The sequence below is a fragment of the Ammospiza nelsoni genome, chromosome 3, assembly GCF_027579445.1.
Source record: "Ammospiza nelsoni isolate bAmmNel1 chromosome 3, bAmmNel1.pri, whole genome shotgun sequence".
Classification (NCBI taxonomy): domain Eukaryota; kingdom Metazoa; phylum Chordata; class Aves; order Passeriformes; family Passerellidae; genus Ammospiza; species Ammospiza nelsoni.
In genome coordinates this window covers 7,330,235-7,350,269 of record NC_080635.1, presented here as the reverse complement: position 1 = coordinate 7,350,269, position 20,035 = coordinate 7,330,235, and the positions used below count along the sequence as shown (strand labels likewise).

At 45.6% G+C, this 20,035-nt stretch overlaps 1 protein-coding gene across 1 annotated transcript; it reads right to left on the bottom strand.

The window, feature by feature from the left end:
- Positions 1-212: 212 nt before the first annotated feature.
- Positions 213-18,711, bottom strand: ACBD3 (acyl-CoA binding domain containing 3). The gene is made up of 8 exons (XM_059468927.1): positions 18,453-18,711; positions 11,020-11,161; positions 9,839-9,979; positions 8,970-9,128; positions 7,014-7,188; positions 4,060-4,252; positions 3,090-3,374; positions 213-2,300 (listed from the first exon to the last, which is right to left on the bottom strand). Exons 1-8 carry the CDS (start codon positions 18,709-18,711, stop codon positions 2,089-2,091), a joined length of 1,566 nt encoding a protein of 521 aa, XP_059324910.1. The 3' UTR covers positions 213-2,088.
- Positions 18,712-20,035: the final 1,324 nt, after the last annotated feature.

Sequence of the window (20,035 nt, the reverse complement as noted above, 5' to 3'; positions counted from 1 at the left end):
AGCTCAGCTGGGCTCTCCCAGGACTGACAGACTGTCCCATGCAGGGAGCCAGACACATTCCTGGGAATGACAGAGCCAGAGACATTCCTGGGCAGAGCCCCTGACCAGAGTGAGCACCTCTGGACATGGGAGAGATGATGACAAGCTTATCTCAGCTCCAGAGCCATACACAGCAATGCCAAGGTTTGCAAATTAATGAAAAGCCAACAGCATTACAGATAAATGTCTTTTAATTAGGATTAAATACTATCTCAAGGTATCTTGAAATCGCACTTGTACTGTACTATCCACAGCCAGAGGCAATAAAAAAAAAAGTCTGAAAATGTAGAAGTTCTAGCATCCAACACATGACAGTAAGTGCTGCCATTTAAAGCAACAAACACCGCTCCCAAGAACAGATATTCTTAAAGGAAGAAGTTGTAACATTTCTGTATGGACAAAAAAATAAAAAAAAAAAAGTAATTTGAAGACCAGAAGAAATATATTAGTGCCTGCCTTTTTAAAAGGGTTTTTTTTTTTGCTGTTTTTCTTTTTTTTTTTTTACATTAAATACAGTTTTCTTTAAAAGCAAGGTACTTTCTAAATTCATGGTTTATATACTGTATGTACACAAGAGCAGAACATTGTACAGTGTTTTTGGATAAAGCAGCACTAACTAGCTGTAAGCTGGTAAGGTGTTGCTGACCCAAAAAGCAAGATGACAAGTTAAGCACTCTAGGAGAAGTATCTCCATGGTTGGTATGAGCAAAGGAAAGTATCATGTATGTACAAAGTGACTGTTCACACAAACCCTGCCAGCCCAGCATCATCTGCCATGGAACTGCTCATGCTGCAGCTGATCAGAGGGAGCCTGACTGCCAGAGCTGCTCTGAGACACAAAGCAACCATTGATTTCCCCCCAGTAACAAGGTGCATCACCCATGCAGAGAGCACTTGCACAAATTATTATTGCAACAGGCAGCCCTGGGCTCTGGGCAGAGGATTCTTACTGCAGCCTCAAGCCAAGGGACACCTGCACTGCTTTCTCACTTTAGGAAATACCAAATGCCCCAACAAACCATGTGAAACTGAGGTTAAAGCTACCTTAAGGATCTGTGTGTGCACCTGGCCTTTCTGCCCACAGCTACAAGTTAAAGCAGAAAGTTTGCACCCCACCATCACCAGACTAAAAAGGAGTGGCAGTGATTTCCATCATTAGTGCAACATTAACTCCTATACTCTGTCAAAGTGACTGACTGCTCTCCAGGTGCACAACACACGTGTATTCAGGTCTTACAAAACTGGTTTCAAGTTGGTAGCCCTGTGTTTTTTTTAGTCTACCCCATTAATAACCCCATTAAACTCAGGAGCAGTCTGTGCCCTGTTCAAAGTCAATTGCATCAAAATATGACTTTAATTTTAGGGTTATCAGTGGGGCAGAGATGAAGGCTCTCCTTGTTACACATACTTCTGAACATCACTCAGTTTATGCCTTCAGAAGAGGTTGTTTGCTGTACTTTCAGGACGTTGTTCATCCCTGCCTTACACACTACACTGCTTTAAGGAACTGGATGTTTCTTCTTTGCTGAGGACAGAAGTGAGACAACTTGTTTCTAAACTGCATAAACTCAAAGTTTCAAGTTTTAATGGTGTAAAAAAATCTGACATTCAATTACAGTTAAGAGAAAACTTGCTACACAGCAAACTGCATCCAAATCTACCAGTTACTGATGGGACCTTTAAATTAACCATCAACGAGTTATTCAAGGCATCCAGACCTGGAAACATCAGATCACCCAGCCAGTGAGCCAGCAACTCCCTCCCCCTTTTTCATGAGACTTTAACAAGTGCAATGGATGTGACCTCAGCACTGGAGCCAATGGCTCCAATCCCCAAAAAAGGTTAGGGAGATCCTGTGTTAAGCCCAATGCAATATGCATTAGTGTCATGGAGCAGGAAGATCCCAGTGTCTACTTGTTAAAAGTTCACACAAACCATACAGATACAGACAGGATGAAACACAGACTCAAAAGGATCCATTATGCTTGAAGAAAATTCCAAATAAAACGACATCTTCTGCACAGCCCAGCCTCAGACACAGCCACACCTTTATCTAGTATAATAAACTCTGTAGTAAACTGTTTTTGACCTCCATAGAGAGTAGGAGTTGTCAAATTTAAGAAGATAAACTCCTCTCCCTGGGTACTGGTGGCTGCCAGCATACACTTCTTCGTGACAGTCTCGTCTGTACACAGGCACTATTTCATCTAGCTGAGGCTTGTTGGCATTCTTTTTGGCTTTTTCTTCACTGCTAGTATTTTCTGCAAGGGAAAAAAAAGAGGTGTCAGTGAATATGGGTGGGTGCTCTATGAAGGCAAGTCAGACTGATCTCCAGGGGACAAAGCCCTTTGTCAGTTCAGGAATGAGAGGAGTCACAGGGATTCATACCAGGGCTGGGGATGAAGCACCCAGAAGCAGGAGGAACAGCATGATCACTTTATCATGATTTTATCAGTTTGATATCAAAACTCACCACACCCACCTCCCCAGCCCAGCCAGGTCAGTTTGTGGAGATGCCAAACTCCAGTTTTCAGTACCACAATCACCCACCACTGATGTGCCATTACTTGGTAGTGACTCCCAAAAAGCCACTGCTTCCTAGGTCAGGGCAAATCACATGCTCATTTCAAAACATTTTTGTGATGCTGGACTCCTCCACAGGCAAAGGCTGTGACCTGTGTCCCAGCCACTGGCAGGACCTGCTCTCTGAGGCTGTTTTGCTGCAGCCTCAAGGAAACTTGCTCCCTAGAAACACCTCCTGAACAGCAGGACAGGATTGCTCCCAAGGTTTCAGAGTGCAGATTCACAGTGCTCTGTCACACCATGGGTTCCAGTTTACTGAAGAGCTGACTCAGGAAAAGGATTTCCCCAGCCTCAGCTGCTTTGGGTCTGTGACCCAAGGAGGGGACTGGAGTTATTGCAGAACTGCAGCTGCAATTCAAAATTGAAACCAGATGGAAGCCAGGGAAAGCAGGAGATTCCACAAGACCATCAGTGGGGGTTTCCCTCACAGCAAACCTTGACAGTTTACAGACAATTAGCATGCTTACCTTCCTCGTCCTCCTCATCATCACTGGACTCGCTGACATGCACACTGACTGCAGTATTAGGGGAGTCTGTCCATTCAAAATACACCCCAAAACCAATGTCATAATTGTCTGTAGCAAACTCCCAAAAGAGGTAGGACCCCTCCTCATGGGTTGGGACTCTGACTGTGACCACTTCTCCTCGGCCCACGGTGATCACAGAGTCTGCATCCTGGCGGATTTTCTCCTTGAAGTCTTTGATCTGGGGTCGTGTCCACATGGATGGGGCAGCAATCACAGGGACAGAGTCTGAAGACAGGAGGGGAAATACTCCAGTTAGGCTTTGCTGCAGTTATTTATTCTGCATCCTTAAATGTGTGCCTGAGCAGCACTTCAGGGCCCCAAGCACTAAAGTTGCTTCTTCTGTTAAAAAAAAAAATCACCTGGAAGCAAGTTTCAGCTCTGAAAGGATGCATGAACCAGTGCAAATTTATTTACAACACTCCTAAATGCTACCAATTCACCCATCCAGCACATTTAAAGGATCAGTGCCTATGCACAAAAGCCTCAGAAGGTCAATGTACTGCTACAGGTGTCAGGTACAGAATGCTTCACTGGAACCATCTTTAACCATCTGTAACCATCTTTTAAGCTCTGACCCACTTCAAGTAAAACTGAACATATTTCTGCCCAGAACAGCTTTGTGCTAGAACTTTTATGCCCCTTTCCTTCAAGTCTAGAGTGACAAGAGGTTCTGGATCCCATCAACTTTGCTGAAATGCTTTTGCTGCTTCCTCTTTCCTTCCCCTCCCAAAGCTGAGCTTTGCCTATGCAATATTATCCTCCCAGAGACAGCAGCCCCAGGAATCAGACCCAGCTTTTCCACAGGCAAATGAAGCCAAACAAAGAATCACAGTAACCCTACTTAAGACACCTGAACCCTAAGAAAGGCTTTTGCTATTGATTTTTAAGTAAGAAATTCAGCTAGTCCCACCTTTTGGTCCATTCTCCAGTGCTTCTTCCAAAACCTCTGGATCCAACTCTTTTTCAGGGCTGTCTGCATGAGCACTGGCCTGCCCATTAATGGATGGGGTGTCCCCTGGGGCAGGGCTGTTCACCTTTGATGCAGTAGTCAGGGGTGTCCCTGTTGCTGCCACCACTGCATCCTGCTGCTTCTGCAAAGCTGCCTAAAACAACAGGAATTTAGGTCAAGCACAACCAAACCCTCCCAAGATGCCAGTTTTATACTTTCCAGCAGAGGATATAAAGACAATTTAACCCTTAGACCCAAAAGCAGCACACATTAACCAGTTACATCTGCTCAGTCCCAAGGGATGGGAAGTCACTTGATTCTAGGCTGGTGGATACAACCCGAACAAAAAAAAAAATTCAACTTTCAACTGAATTATGGTACACACAAACTCTGGCACTTAACTGTGGAGGCGTTTCATTGCTATAACATTTCTATCTAAGTTGGAAGTGTGACTTGTTTGCTGGTTTTTTTTTTCTCTTGTTGGGTTCGTTTTGGTTTGGTTTTTTGGTTTTTTTTTTTTTCTTTTTTTGTTGGCTGGAAGGGTTCCATCCAGCCTGAGCTCATCCAGGTCTAAAAAGAGCTGACTACTGAAGGTCTATGAGCTACTTGCCAATTTATGAATCAAACAGAAAACTCCCTTGAGGAACCTCCCTGACCCTTGCTGCCAGCCCAGAGAGACAACACAGGCTTTTTTTTTGGGACAGGGAAAAGATGTGACAGTGGCACTCTAAAGGATAACCTAATCATCACAAGATTTTGATGAGCAAATGGAATATAGGTATCCTGCAGGAATATGAGGACAATATAGGAAAAATCTGTAAGCAGAACAGCACTTCCCAACTGCACCAATAGATCCCAGTGCACCTGACTCACAGGCATCCCAATAAAGTATTTATCAGAGGTGTTACAGAAGCTGCAGGAGGGAAGCCCAAAGAGTAATTTTAACAGGGCAGAAAGTCTCTGCCTGTCCTGCACCACCTCAGCTCCATCCAGTCATGGTTTGCCTTAGAAAGGAGCTATAAAGATCACTCAGTTCCACACCCCTGCCATGGGAATGGACACTTTCCACCAGACCAGGCTGCTCAGAGCTCCATAAACCTGTCCATGAACCCTTCCTGGGATGAGGGGCATTGCTGAACTTCATGAGGCTCACATGGCTCCCTTCCTTGGACATTACTGAGAGCATCGGCCTCCACAAAATACAAATGACCTGAATCAGCTACTGAACTGTAGGTCTTTAGCTCAAGTACAGAGCTCAGCCTGTCCTCCCACCCAAATCAGGAGCAGCTTTTTGCAGGCAAGCACCTTCACCAGGTGTTAGTATGTGATGAAGTCAGGCAGCAGGAGCAGAAGGAGAGAGAAGTCAGCAGTGCTCTGGCTGGCAGGGAGAAGCAACCTCCAAGCCAGCAGTGATGCTACAGTGCTGCAAATGCACTGATCTTCAGAAGAGTCACCTGAAGAGGTCTGTTTGTGGTATTTATATATTGCTGAGAAGCTTTAGAAAAAAAAAAAAAACCAAACCACTTTTTATCTCATTTGTTTTTTTTTTGTGTTGTGTTCATGTGCAAAATGTGTTTAGAAATTGCTTCCTTACAGGTAATTGTTTAATTAGTTTTTAGTGTGAGTTGTTTTAACTCGTTAACTAAGTTATTAGTACTGTATTAACTGTAAGTTATTAGTTATTATTAGTCATTAACTGTTAGTAATTAGTACTAAGCTGTGTTAGGATCCTAAAAAGAGTTACAAGTTTATTATTATCTTTTTAGCATTCAGGTTTTTTTTGTATTCTTTAGTATAGTATAGTACTCTTTTATAAAATAAAGTATTATAAAGTAATAAATTAACCTTCTAAAAACAGAGTCAAATGCATCATTGCTGCCTTTGTTAGGGCATTCCTTGCAAATACAATATCTGCTCATGCTCAGAGGCACTGGTGTGTCATTAAATTACACACACATCACCAACTCTGCAGCAGAGCAGCTCACATTTCATCTCTAATAATTACATTGAACCAAGTCATTAGTAAAGAATGCTTAGTGTTCTCTTTAATTAACAGCTGCTTCAGAAAACTACTCCAAAAGATGAAACAAATAAAGGGGCTTTGGTGTTTGAACCTGAAGCAGCATTAGTCACTAGCAGGGGAGCTCTCCCTGTGGCAATTATCTTTCCAAGGAGATAACAGCAGACAAGTTAATGTATCCCAGGGACAGCCTGGGACACAGAGCCCAGGTTCCCCAGAGCCCACATTTCCCAGTGACAGCCTGGGTGACAGAGCCCAGATTCCCTTCCCCAGTGACACAAAGCCCAGGTCCCCAGTGACAGCCTGGGTGACAGAGGCCACATTTTCCAGTGACAGCCTGGGACACAGAGCCCAGGTTCCCCAGGGACACAAAGCCCACATTTCCCAGGGACACAGAGCCCAGGTTCCCCAGGGACAGCCTGGGACACAGCCCACATTTCCCAGTGACACAAAGCCCACGTTCCCCAGTGACATAGAGCCCACATTTCCCAGTGACAGCCTGGGACACAAAGCCCAGGTTCCCCAGTGACAGCCTGGGACACAGAGTCCACAATTTCCAGTGACAGCCTGGGGGACAGAGAGCCCACATTTCCCAGTGACAGAGAGCCCAGGTTCCCCAGTCACAGACTAGGACACAGAGCCCAGGTTCTCAGTGACAGCCTGGGACACAGACCCCACGTTCCCCAGGGACAGCCTGGGACACAAAGCCCACATTCCCTTCCCCAGTGACACAAAGGCCAGGTTCCCAGTGACAACCTGGAACACAGAGCCCAGGTTCCCACGGACATAGAGCCCACATTTCCCAGTGACAGTCTGAAACACAGTGCCCATGTTCCCCAGTGACACAAAGCCCACATTTCCCAATGACAGCCTGGGACACAGAGCCCAGCCATACCTGCTGCTGTGCCAGCTGCACCTGGTAGAGCTGCTGCATGTACTGCTGGTAGTGCTGCTCCTGCAGCTGGCGGATGAGGAGCTGCTGCTGCTCGAAGTTGCCGGGGTACTGCTGTGCCGCGTACTGCTGGAACTGCACGGCCGTCTGCGAGTTCAGCGCTGCCATGATCTGCTGCCTGCACAGCACAGGGACACAGACCTTACCAACAGCCCAGGCATGGGGAATCCCTGCACTGAGCTGCCTCTCGGGCCACTCACAGCTCTGAATTCCAGTCTGCAAAACCCAGTTAAAATGAATCTACGTAATGGACCGGAACCCAGATGTGAGTTTTGCCTAAAAATACGCTGCGAACATAAAGAAGGGAGCAATGGAGCAATGTTTTCTACACCTTGTTTGGAAACATCAAATGTTAAAACAACCACAATTTCAATCTGCAGTCTGATAAAGAGGCAGTGCAACACAAAACCCGTGTGACTAAATTTATCAAACAAAGCAAGGTAAAAAACCCACATAGGCTTTTTGCAGAAACCATCCTTCCAGCAGAGCTCCTATAAATATTGGTAGCAATATGTCACAGACATCTTTTCATGAAAATCTTTTTGTTAGGATTTTTCCTGCTGAAGCTGAGAAGTTTCAGCAACAAAGTGTAAACAATGGTTATCTGCTGCTGTGGAATGCAACAGGTGGATCCATGATTGGTCTCCTGTGGATGTTTAGATTTACTGACCACTCACGGCAGAGCTGGGTCTCACTCCCTGCTGAGACACAGATCTTTGTTATCCATGCTTTTCTACTCTTAGCTTAGCTAGCCTTCTGAGAACTTTCCTTCTGTAACTTTTTAATATAGTTATAATGTAGTGTATGTATCATAAAAGAATAAATCAAGCCTTCTGAACATGAAGTCAACATTCTCATCTCTCTCTTCATCCTGAAACCCTTGTGACCACTGTCACAGGAATAAATCTGCTTCACCCATGTTTTTTGGTGAATCTATGAAAAACACACCACATAGCTATCTTAGTTTTACTGGTCAGTATGCAAACAAACACAAAAAACATGACTGACAGTGGATTAATTCAGGAAGAACAACAAAAAAAATGCTGCCCGATGGGGCATCTGCATCTCCAGTAAACTCAACTGCTGAAACTTCAGGAGGAACACATGGGTTACATATACCCAGGCTGTGCTTCTCCTCTCTCCAAAGAACTAGCAGAAATCCTATGGCTAAATGACAAGATAGATCAAGGGCCTGTCTCATGTTACATCCATCAGTGACCAGCTATCAGTGTTTCAGAGGAAGGAAGAAGCATCACACAACTGCAAGAAAAATTCTTTCCTTCTCACTCTTCTTCCATCCCCAAAAATCACATTCTAAAGCACCAGTATTAGACTGGTCTAATATCCCAAAGAGCAGGATTTACTGCTTTTCAGCAAACTATGACCAGTTTAGATACACTTGGTACCCACATTCATTTTCTGTCTAAACTCTTTATCTCTGTAACCTGCTATGACCACTTAATACACAGCTCCCATTCATGTGAAAAACCCTCTCAACTTCAAGGCATACCACACTTCTTGTCACTTAGCACTGTGCAACACTTTCTATTGTATCTATAAATTTATGTCTGTCTCTTACACTCCTCTGGCTCTCACCACGTTAAACAAGCAGCAAAACTTGTGGTTTCATTATTTGCTCCCTTCTCAAACCCACTACAGAGCAAGCATTGGCTCTACTTCAGAGACACCCCCTGCAAAGACATTTTTATGGTGGAAAATAGTTGCTGACTGATGTGGAACAGCTTTACCATTCTCTTAAATATTACATGTGCAAAGCCAGCTCTGTATTTCCAGCATCTGGATGTGATGGGAACAATGAAATATAATCAGAACTGTATATTCCAATTGTCTCCAATGCAAGGCAGCTATTTTCTTTCAGGTGTTGTTTCCACTACTCACTTCTGCTGCTCCATGCGAAGCCGTTCCTCCTCTATTCTCCTCCTCTCCTCCTCTTCCCTCCTCAGCCTCTCCTCCTCTTCCCTCCTCCGTTTTTCTTCTTCCTTCTGTAACCGCTCCCGCTCCTCCTCCTCACGCCGCCTCCGCTCTTCCTCTTCTCTCCTGCAACACCCCCTCAGTGAGCCATTCCAGCACTCCCACAATCCCAGGATGAGTTATTTCCAACCTTTTGCCTGCCCAGTGAGGCTTTTTGTCTGGTACCATCTCCTCATACTTAAACTTGGCTCGGAGAAGTGTCTTACTGGACACACACACACAGAAAAAAATCAGATTATTGCAGAGTTTTATTGCATTTAGCAGCATGACAAAGGTAAATTCTGTGCTATGATTTGATACTCATGCTAACCTTTTACTATGCCACCTGTACTGCAGGAAAAAAAATGCCTGGAAGCTTTAAACACATTTTCCAAGCTTTAAACACATGTTCAATAATTATGTGGGTACTATGGTTTAATAGTAGCAATAATAAGGCAGCCTTTATCAAGCTGCTAACCCACATTAGAAGAGAAGTTTAAAACTGACAATTTAATATTCTCTGTATATTTAGTCCACAGACATATTGGGGCAGACATTTTGTGAAGCATTTCTTCTCAAGCAGATGACAGTATCAACAAAATTCTTAAAACTCCTAAAAAAACCACCCATTACTGGCAAAGTAAAAAGGCTTAAAGAGATCAAATGGTACCACAGCCACCTACATTTCAAGCATTTCCCTTCCCAAGACAACTCCAACCTCAGCTAGCTGAGGTACAGTCTGCAGGCCAAGAGTTACACACTCCATAGCTGCCAACACCAAAGCACCCAAATGTTACCTTTTCTTTTCTTGCTCTTCTTTCTCTATCTTGTGGGAAGTGACATACGTTGAGAACAAGTGGCAGCACCTATGTAGGAGCTTGACAAATTCTGTCATAGCTTTTTGCTTTGACATGTTTCCAAGGGCAGCCCATTCCTTCCTGAGAGAGAGAATTCAGCTGAAATAACAGACTCAACTCTTTTTAAGCCAGTAGTGAGTGCTGACAACCCAGCAAATAAAAAAAGTTGGAAGACCAGGAACGAAACACTATCATTTGCAGTTTCAGAGAACCAACAACTTCGTCCCAAAGACAGTAAAATGTTCTCTTCTGCCTGCACAATGTTCTCTTTTCTTCTGTCTTTCAAACAGACATAACTCAGCTCTCACATGAAATTTCATACATCCCATCAACCCTACTTTAAATTCTGAGCTATGTCCAAAAGCTTCCCAGATATAAATGAACCTAAGTATTTTTTAATCTCCTTCCACTCTACTTTGTAGAAAAAAAAGTATGCATTTTCCTGAATGAACAAACATGGTAACACCTACTGATTACAGCACTTCAGATGGTTGAAAGAAACAGCCTTGCTCTTTCTAAGAAAAGCTGCATCCTTTTGTGCAAAAGCAGCACACTGGGTCCACCTCAGAAAAACCACTGCTGTCTTGCACATTGCCTCCACTCTAGAACACTCAAAAGAGCAACAATGAACATGAGAAGTGCAGCCTGAGCTGCAAGCAACACCAGACACATAGCTGACACCTCCCAGGTCTCATAAAAGATTTACTCAGGGTTTGAATGCAGCAGGTTTAAATTTTCTGACCTCAGAAATTAGCTTTGGTGTTAGGACAAGCTGTCATGAATGCTTCTACCACTGGCAAAAGCCTTGGCCTGCTGTAGCCATGGTGTGGGGTCTGGATGAAGCATGGGCCTGCACATTAATGCATTATGAGAAACTGGACTGCCAGCAGAGCAGCTTCTAGTGTGGTTGAAATTAAAAAAAAAAAAAAAATAAATAAAAATCACCCAATAATCTTCTGTTAGTTCCTGTACTGAACTGTGACTCACACTTCTTACATGTATTTGAAGAGGCCACTTTCACTTTCCACTTGAGATAACCCACACACTTGTAGAAATTGGATGATGTTATCTCCTCACAGGAAAAGCAGAGTGAAGAAAAACAAAAGCCCCAGCCCTTTTACCTTCTATCATTCCCCAGCACATCAAAGAATCCAACTTCAGGGCAAGTGTCAGGGTTGTAAGGTCCCAGCAGAACCTGCTTGTGCAGTGCCACCAGTTTGAGCTTTTCTTCATATGTTGGGTGAAAGGCTTTGCCATCTTTTTCTGCAAGGAAAAAAAAAAAAAAAGAAATTTTCACTGTTCTGATTAATTAAACACAGAATATGAATGAGTAGGTGGCATAACCATTACCACCATAAAAAAAGAGGAAAAAAAACCAAAAGGTTAGACAAATTAAGTCAGTTCTATTTAAAACATAGATCTGTCCAGAAGAAACACATCTACTTCAGCTAATGAAAACTTCAGTGTGGAGTGCTTTGCATCCCACTATCTCCAGTCAGTCATCACATAGATATTTACATTAATTTGTTGAACATCACACCATATGGAGCTATATCTCCAAAATATTTAAAAACCTCAACTGAATTCAAATGTGTCTGCCAAGTCTACTCTGGTGTGCACAGGAAGGATTTCCACAAAGAAAGATGTGATGTTAGCTTTATAAACTGCTCTCCTTTCATGCTCCTCACATTGATGAAAGCAGAACAACCAAGGGTGAAGGCAAGGAGAGCTGCAGAGAGGAAAAATTAGGAGTCAAGGAGAGTTTTCCTTGGCCAAGGCAGCTGGAACAGCCCCTCACAATGAAAAGCCTTGCAGCTGACTCCATCAGCTCCAACACATCCAGTGAACTCTGACAATAAGAAGGCAACATAAGCCTGAAAATGTTCCAGTGGCTCCACAGGAACATCCTCTGAAGCATTCCCAGTTGGATCCCACCATGCTTTTACTGGTAAGAAGATAGTTGCATTGATTTAAAATGGTATGTGAATCAGTCAGCTAGGACTTACCTCAACACATTGAAATTGTCAAAACAAATCAAAGAAACAGGCATTGCTGTGTGTGATTACACTGCTCATTAAGAAAAAGACATTTTTCTCAATCAGGAAAACAAACAAACAAGCACCATCTCCTTTTGGAAGGAGAAATGAGGAAGCTGCTCCAGAGGTAAAAGATAGATAATTCCCATGACTGCACTGCTCTCCATGGAGCTGGGGAAAGCTGCCACTCACTCCCAGCTCTCCTTCAGAGCAAGGTGCTCACAGCCCCACACTGAACAGTCCACACCTAAATTTCAGGCTGACACATCCGGCAAAATTGCTTGGCTGGCACTTGTGAACAGCTACTAACAGGAAAAGAAGTGAATCTTACAACTAGAGAGGAAGGAAAATACCCCTACTACAGTATTGAAAAACTCAGAGCAAACACTTCTGGAAATCAGAAACAATCCCAGTGGGAAAGTGCTTGCAGGTCACAGCAAGACATTCTATTTTTGACAGGCAAAGTTCAGTACATTGCTGGACTTACTCAGTTGAAACATCAAAAGGAACTACTACATGCATGCCATTTATTTTGAAGCCACAAACAAATTATTAGGAAGGCAAATATTTAATTACTTATTATCCATTCCTAGAAGTCCACATCACTGTTGCAGAATTTCAACTATTTGCTCTTGTCCCAGTGTCACACAACCTTGCAGCAAATATAACTGCCAGCTTCAGAAACAGAAGCATTTCTCCCCAGAAATATCTACTTCCAAAAATATCTGGTGGGGTAGAAAAGGGGGGGGGATGTAAAAACTGAACCAGAGTTTACTCAGTGTATACAATGAAAGGACAAGAGGCAGCTGACACAAACTGAAGTATAAGAAATGCCACTTAAGCATTTTTATGGGGTTTTGGTTTGTTTGCTTGAAGTTGTTGGGGTTTCTTTACTGCTGTTGTTTTTGTTTTTTAAACTGAAGAATGTTTGAGCACTGGAACTGACAGCCCTGAGAAGTTTTTAAGCCTCCATGATTGAAGATGTTCAAAACCCAGGTGTCTGAAGCCTGAACTGAAAAGGAGGGCTAAATCTGACAATCCCCAGCAGTCCCTTCCCACCCCAAGTCTGTGATTCTTCAGGGATTCAAATCACCACATTCTGGTGAGCTTTCAGGCCTACCAAAGAGCCCTCTGGCTTTTCCTCAACTCTTCACACTACACTCCACTCAGAATTTGCTTATTAGGTAGCCAGCACAACCATTAGCCCAAATAAACTACTTTGAAGTAATACTTAATATCCTGGGGCATCCTGCTACAAAGCAGGTCAATTGACAAAGGTACTGCACTGAAACTCTGCCAGGCTTCTGAGCAAAGCATGATTCTCAAGGGGTCCCTACAGCACAGTTAACTTTTCACAACCTGTGCACCTGCATCTGTCTGGCAAAACACACAGCTATTTGCTGTACTAAACTGCTACCTAAGCCACTTAACATCATCAGTATTTGAACTCACTCCTGAGCAGAGTTAGAGTGAAAAAACCTTCATTTCCCATGCAACACACAGCACATCTGCATTTTCACAGAACAGACAAGTCAGACCTCATGCCCTAATTACTGTGAGAAGACAAAATCTGCATTTACAAAGAATGGTGATCCAAGGGGAGAACAACAAACAAGCTAAATAAGAGAGGGGGAAAAGACAGAGGAGAAAAACACAAGACAAGCTTTCAGTGACTTGTAGCTCAGAAAAAAATTATCAGAAAAACACTTGCAGCCTGTCAGACAGTGAAGTTAAGTTTCACACTATTTTGCAGTTGAACTCTACAGCACAAACCACACTGTATAATCACCCCAAAGCTCAGGAATTGTTGGTGTTTAACTGAACCAGAGGACCTAAATTCATCTGCAGAGTCAAATATGCCAAAAAGAGCATTAGTGTGTCTAGACAAGCAGAAGTGCCAAATGTATCCAAGCATCCGTGAAGGCGCCATTTGAGCAGGCATTACCCACACACCTCGCACAGCTGGGGGAAGTGCAGGAACATCAAAGAGCTCCAGGGAACACACTGAAAAATCCGTAACACAGCAGCTGCACAGCCTTCCCTGTGCCACTGGGATCCCTGACCCAACCAGGCCAGGAAGATGCTCACTTTGCAAGCACAACAGCAAGATGAAGCTGTTAATAGCAATGTGAGGGGTTTATGTCACTGTATTATTGACATGGTTTCATAAAAGCTCACAAATTTAGACACAAAGGAGTTTAAAAAATATGCTTAAGAGATTGCATTGTGCAAGATACTGTTACTGCTCTGGAACTCCAGATTTTTTCTTCCATTAGAAACACGGCACACCATGCTGCACCTTCACTCCAACTTCACCCACTCTAAATGCCTAATTCCACTGGGATAGCATTGAGTCATCCAGAAGCAGCTAGAAAACAATTTGTGAAGAGCGATTTTGCACCTCACAGCTTTTAAAAGCAGAAGTCACATATGTTAATTCTATTCATTTGCAACGTTTTAATGAGCCGGACCAAAGCTGAGAAGTGTGAGGACTGAAGTGCTGCCTGCAGAGCCCAGTTCACCCTTAGACTCCTAATCCTCCCCTCCTGAAAGTGTGTCCTGCCTCCACAGAAGAATTACTGACTGGTCCTTCCAATTAAATATGATCAAAGCTCAACTTCACAAATGTAGATACTTTATAGGGGTTTTCATGTTCTTGACAACAAGAGCCTGCTTAACTTACGAATTACAATCATACCATCAAATCAGTGCTCAAAAAAAGAGGTCAAACAATTAATTGAGAAAGATGTTCTGCTGAGGTTGAAGATGCATTCTTGTTAGGATAAGAGGAAATAACGTAGAAAATTACGTCAAAGAAAATTAGAGTACTTAACATTCCAGGAGAGCTTTTAGATACCAAAATGATATGGTTTGTGTACTGCCTGCTCAGATGTGCTGCACTGCAAATCACTTTAGACAGTGCACGAACACTTCAGGGACTGCCATGTATTGAAGGTTGGGAGCAGTGGTATTTCAATGACAGGATGTGGAAAACAACACAGCCAGGCTGATCCTGGGAGAGATTTGCTGGCAGAGCTATGCAAGCCACCCTCTCCTGCTTCAGGAGAGAGCCTGAACAGGTTACCTTCACTGGCATAACCTGTACCAGCCCAGCAAGCAGAGGAAGCCACCAGAGACACTTGTGCTGTGCCAGGTGCCCCAGGGCTCACAATTACAGGCAAAGAAATGTACAGTGACTGTAACATGACTGTTCTCCACTGTACACTGCATCCAGCACAGTGGAGCAGCTTCTTAATGGCAGCCAAAATGCTGCTTGACCTGCACTAGGCTTAGCAGAGCAGGAAGGGAAAGAGTGCAGAAGGAAAAGGCTCTTGTGTCCCACAGAAAAATGGACTGGAACACTGTTACCATCTATTTTCTATGCCTCTGTTATTCTGAAAAGATCCCTTCGCAAGCCATTATGAATCTTAAAAAAAAAAAAAAAAAAAAAAAGAAAAAAGATAGTGCACATCTCCTGCACAGCCTAAGGCCTGACAGCTGAAGTGACCCAGGGTCGAGCATTTTAGATCTGTTTTAGAATTGTCTTTATCAGAGACAGAATAAAGTGGCTTTTGGGTCTCTTTAATATCCTACCCTAGTTTCTGTTGTGTTTTGCTCACTGTTTATACACACTCTCACCCTGCCTTGTCCCAGCAACTCTGTCACCTGCAGTATGCCACCACTGGCTGTCACTGTAATAAGCAAACTCAAAATATTTTGATCAGATTCACCTTCTCTGGGACAAAAATACCCCAAGACTTACAGACAACTCGGGCTGCATACTGAAGCAGAAAAAAATCTGCTTAACTACCAGCATAGTTTTTATAAGAATGGTCAGAACAAGGTCTCAGCACTGACCTGTTAATTTGGGCCACCCTTCAGACAGATCTGTTTTCTCCTGAAGCACAGGAGGAATCCCTGTTTGCTCCTTGGCATGCACAGGGCTGCTAACCAGGCGTGCCCACTCCCACAGTTGTTCTGACAGCATGAAAATAATTTGGAAACGAGACCACTTATTTTTGGAGCTGTGCAGATATAGAACAAGCTGGCAGAATCAGTAACCCAAGTATTGCAAGCTCCCCATCAGATCTATAAATAAAAATCTTCATGTTATGTCACTTTTAGGAAAAAAAATCTACAGATGAAATGATGGGCAATGACTTTGTGTGAGTTACTCCAGCCACAAGAATAGAGAAACAAGATTTTCACTGGAAAGAATGACAATACAATTGAATGGGGAAAATTATCATCTCATGAGCACAACCATGAGTTACAAGAAATTGCAGAAGGTTAAAAAAGGAGCAGGAGTAAACTGAAACATGTTGGTATTAAGTTTTGATTACAAAGAACAGCAACAACAACAAAAAATCATTGCTAAGAGAGGACAAGGGAAAGAACTGGAACCTACACCACAAGTAACACTCCACAGACTTCATCATCAGAGAGGAGATAAAGCCAGAACATAAATTCTGTTAAAACATGATATAATAGATAGAGGTTATTGCTACATAGCAACAATATAGATAAAGTCACTCACATGGAACTTTTGCACTGTAAACACAACCTCACACTCTAAAAACAGGCTCCCATAGAATATTCAACCCAAGACAGAAAAAGACCACAGCTGACCAAGACAAGGAATTTGCTGCTGCACAGACATTTCTTTCTGCATTATTAAACACAATTAGAACTCTTGTAAGCAACTTCTTTTACAGAAAGAAGACATTGAGTACAATGCTTCCACAATATAATAAGCTCTGATACAAGAAGAAAAAAATATAAGATCTTATGATCCCTCATGTTTTTTACAGCTTAAAAAAATAACACCCCTGTATATTAGCACGCTAACAAAATAACTACTTTGTGGAAGGGCATCAGAACAGAGTCGAAGAACCAAGGCTTAAGAAAACTGCTTAGAGCCTTACAGGCTCTTAACAACTACCAGGTGCAGGATGTGAAGACAGCTTTGTCCTTCCAGCAGCGCTCCCACCTGCCAGCAGTGCTTGCCCGTGGAAGAAGCAGCCTCCCTGGGAGGTCACCTAACAACTGACTGCCACAAGACCGACCTTTCCAAATGCACAGCTTGCCTTCCCTAGGGCAGGCATCAGGCTGCACTCCCTGCTCCACCTGGAGCAGCGCCTGCCTGGAAGCCACAGGAGTGACACAGTGCTGAAATGTGCTCAGGGCAGCGAGCGCAGCCCTTCCCTCAAAATGTGCTCAGTGCAGTGAGCACAGCTCTTCTTCCCTCAAAATGTGCTCAGTGCAGTGAGCACAGCCCTTCTTCCCTCAAAATGTGCTCAGGGTAGTGAGCACAGCTCTTCTTCCCTCAAAATGTGCTCAGGGTAGTGAGCACAGCTCTTCTTCCCCCAAAATGTGCTCAGGGTAGTGAGCACAGCTCTTCTTCCCTCAAAATGTGCTCAGGGTAGTGAGCACAGCCCTTCTTCCCTCAAAATGTGCTCAGGGTAGTGAGCACAGCCCTTCTTCCCTCAAAATGTGCTCAGTGCAGTGAGCACAGCCCTTCTTCCCTCAAAATGTGCTCAGTGCAGTGAGCACAGCCCTTCTTCCCTCAAAATGTGCTCAGGGTAGTGAGCACAGCTCTTCTTCCCTCAAAATGTGCTCAGGGTAGTGAGCACAGCTCTTCCCTCAAAATGTGCTCAGGGTAGTGAGCACAGCTCTTCCTCCAAAATGTGTTCAGGGTAGTGAGCACAGCTCTGCCCTCGAAACCCCACAGCTCACTTCTCCCTCCTTCTCCCTCCACAGTAAAGGAGTGTGGCAAGGTATGCCCATCTTCCCACAGAAGCAAACCTGGCTACAGGGGATCCCAGCAAAAGCACTCCAGGTCTACACCCTGGGTATTTCAAGGCTGCCTGCTGGGCTCATGGTGGCACACAGAATCATAAAATCACTTAGGCTGGAAAACACCTCTGAGACCATCGAGTCCAACTTCTGACCCAACATCACTGCGCCAACCAGACCATGGCACTGAGTGCCACATCCACTCTTTCCTTGAACACCTCCATGGACGGTGACTCCACCGCCTCCTGGGCAGCGCATTCCAATGTCCAATCGCCCTTTTTGAGCAGAAATTCTTCGTGACATCCAACCTGAACCTCCCCCGGCACGGCTCAGGACTGTGTCCTCTGGTCCTGGAGCATCACAGCCAGCCTGGAGCTGGCACGCTGAGGAGAGGGCACGGCACCTCCGGCCGCGGAGGTGGCAGCGGGCACGGCACCGCTCCCGGCGAGCGCTCCTCGCCCACCTCCGAGAGCTTTCCCTTGCCGTGGCACCGGCACGGAGCTCCATCGCTCCGGTTTCAGGCGGGGCGCCGCACACCCACCCCCGGCCGTGCCACACCGCGGCCCGGGGCAGCCTCTGCTCCCGCCCCGGCTCACGGCCGGCATCAGGCAGGGACACGCCGCTCTCGGGGCACCCGGGGCTCGGCCTGACCCCGCAGGGCGATGCCGCCCGGGGCTCCCCGCTGCCGGTAGCTGCCCCGGTTCCGGGCGGGCCGGGCTCACCTTTGAAGAAGCGCAGCGCCAGCCCGTAGAGCTCCTCCAGCGCGAAGCCCCAGCGCCGCTCCAGGCTCAGCGCCGCCTCCTCCGCCGCCTCGCCGTCGGCCTCCGCCGCGCCCGGGGAGCCGGGGCCCGCTCGGCCCCGCCCCGCCGCCGGCTCGCCCGGCGCCGGCCGCGCTTCGCAGGGCGGCACCTCGGCGTTGGGGCTCAGCGTCAGCCCGTCCACCGAGACCTCGAGCCGGTCCGAGCTCAGCACCGCCGCCATCCTCCACCGCCTCCCACCCGCCCTCCGCCTCCTGCTCCGCTGCGGCGGCCACGTCCCGACTTCCCGTCCCCTCCGACCCGGATCTTCCGGGCCCGCCCGCGGCCCCGCCCCGCGGCAGGCACCGGGGGTGGCTCGTCCCCTCCTCTACCCTCCCCTCAGCGGCACTGCCTGCTCCGGGTTCGGGGCTGCCGCACCCCGGCAGTCCCGGGGCCGTGAATGACTGAGGGAGCCGCCGCTGGGCGCCCTGTCCGCGCTGCGTGGTTGATATTGGTTTGTCACCAGCGCCATCTCCCTCGTGAGGACAAGCTGCGGGAGATGGGCCTGCTAAGTCTGGAGGAGACAAGACTTAATAAGTGGCAATCTCATTAATGCATAAAAATATCTGAAAGCGCCGAGATTTTCGGTGGTGCCCGTGACAGGATGTGGAGCAGTGGCCGTAAATTATAACACGAGAAGTTTCACCTCAGCCTTTTGCAGTGGAACAGCTGCCCAGGGAGGTCGTGGAGTCTCCCTCTCTGGAGACATTCAGACCCCACTTGCTCCAGGTGACCCTGCTTTGGCGGGATGGTGGCCTGGTGATGATCTCCAAAGGTCCCTTCCAATTTTAACAATTCTATGACTCTGTAAAAGCCTTTTGGTCCAGCTGGAAGGTGCTGTAGGGTCTGCTGCTGACCTCTTGTTCTCTCTCAGAAATCATGCTTCACTCACACAGGAGAGGAAAGAAATGAGCCAGAGAAGGGTAAAAAGAGCACAAGGCAATTACTTCTCCAAGAGCTGTGTCTGCAATTAGCTCATTCCCTTGTGACCGTGAAACACTGCTTACAATAATGCTATTATCCTGTGCTGCGGAAGGGTTGAGAGTCGCTGCCATGCACGGCTGCAGAGGTTTATTCCCAGCTCACACAATCTTGCTTGCAGGATTTTGAGAGAGACTGTGTTAGCATAGAGTGCTTTTGGTCTCATTTCTCAGCCAAACCACGATTCAGGCTGCACAGCTGGGAAGTGGCACAGCCCTGCCTGGTGGTTCATGAAGGCAATGCTAAGAAATACAAACTGCACGCCTCTGCAGCCTCCTGAAACTCAGGGGTCTCCCCAAAGCCTGTGCCCCCTTCTAGGGTTATCCCCTGAAGTTTGTCACACTGCCTAGTTTATCTGCTGTTCAAAGTGCCTTTGGATCCATCTGTTGATCTCTCAGGAATGTTGAAGAAATTTTGTTTTCACACTTACAAAGTGCTTAGAAGCCTTTGGGCGAAAGGGACAATGAAATACATTTCTTTACAAGAAATGTAATGCTTTAAATTAAATTACTTTATTTCATGTTAGT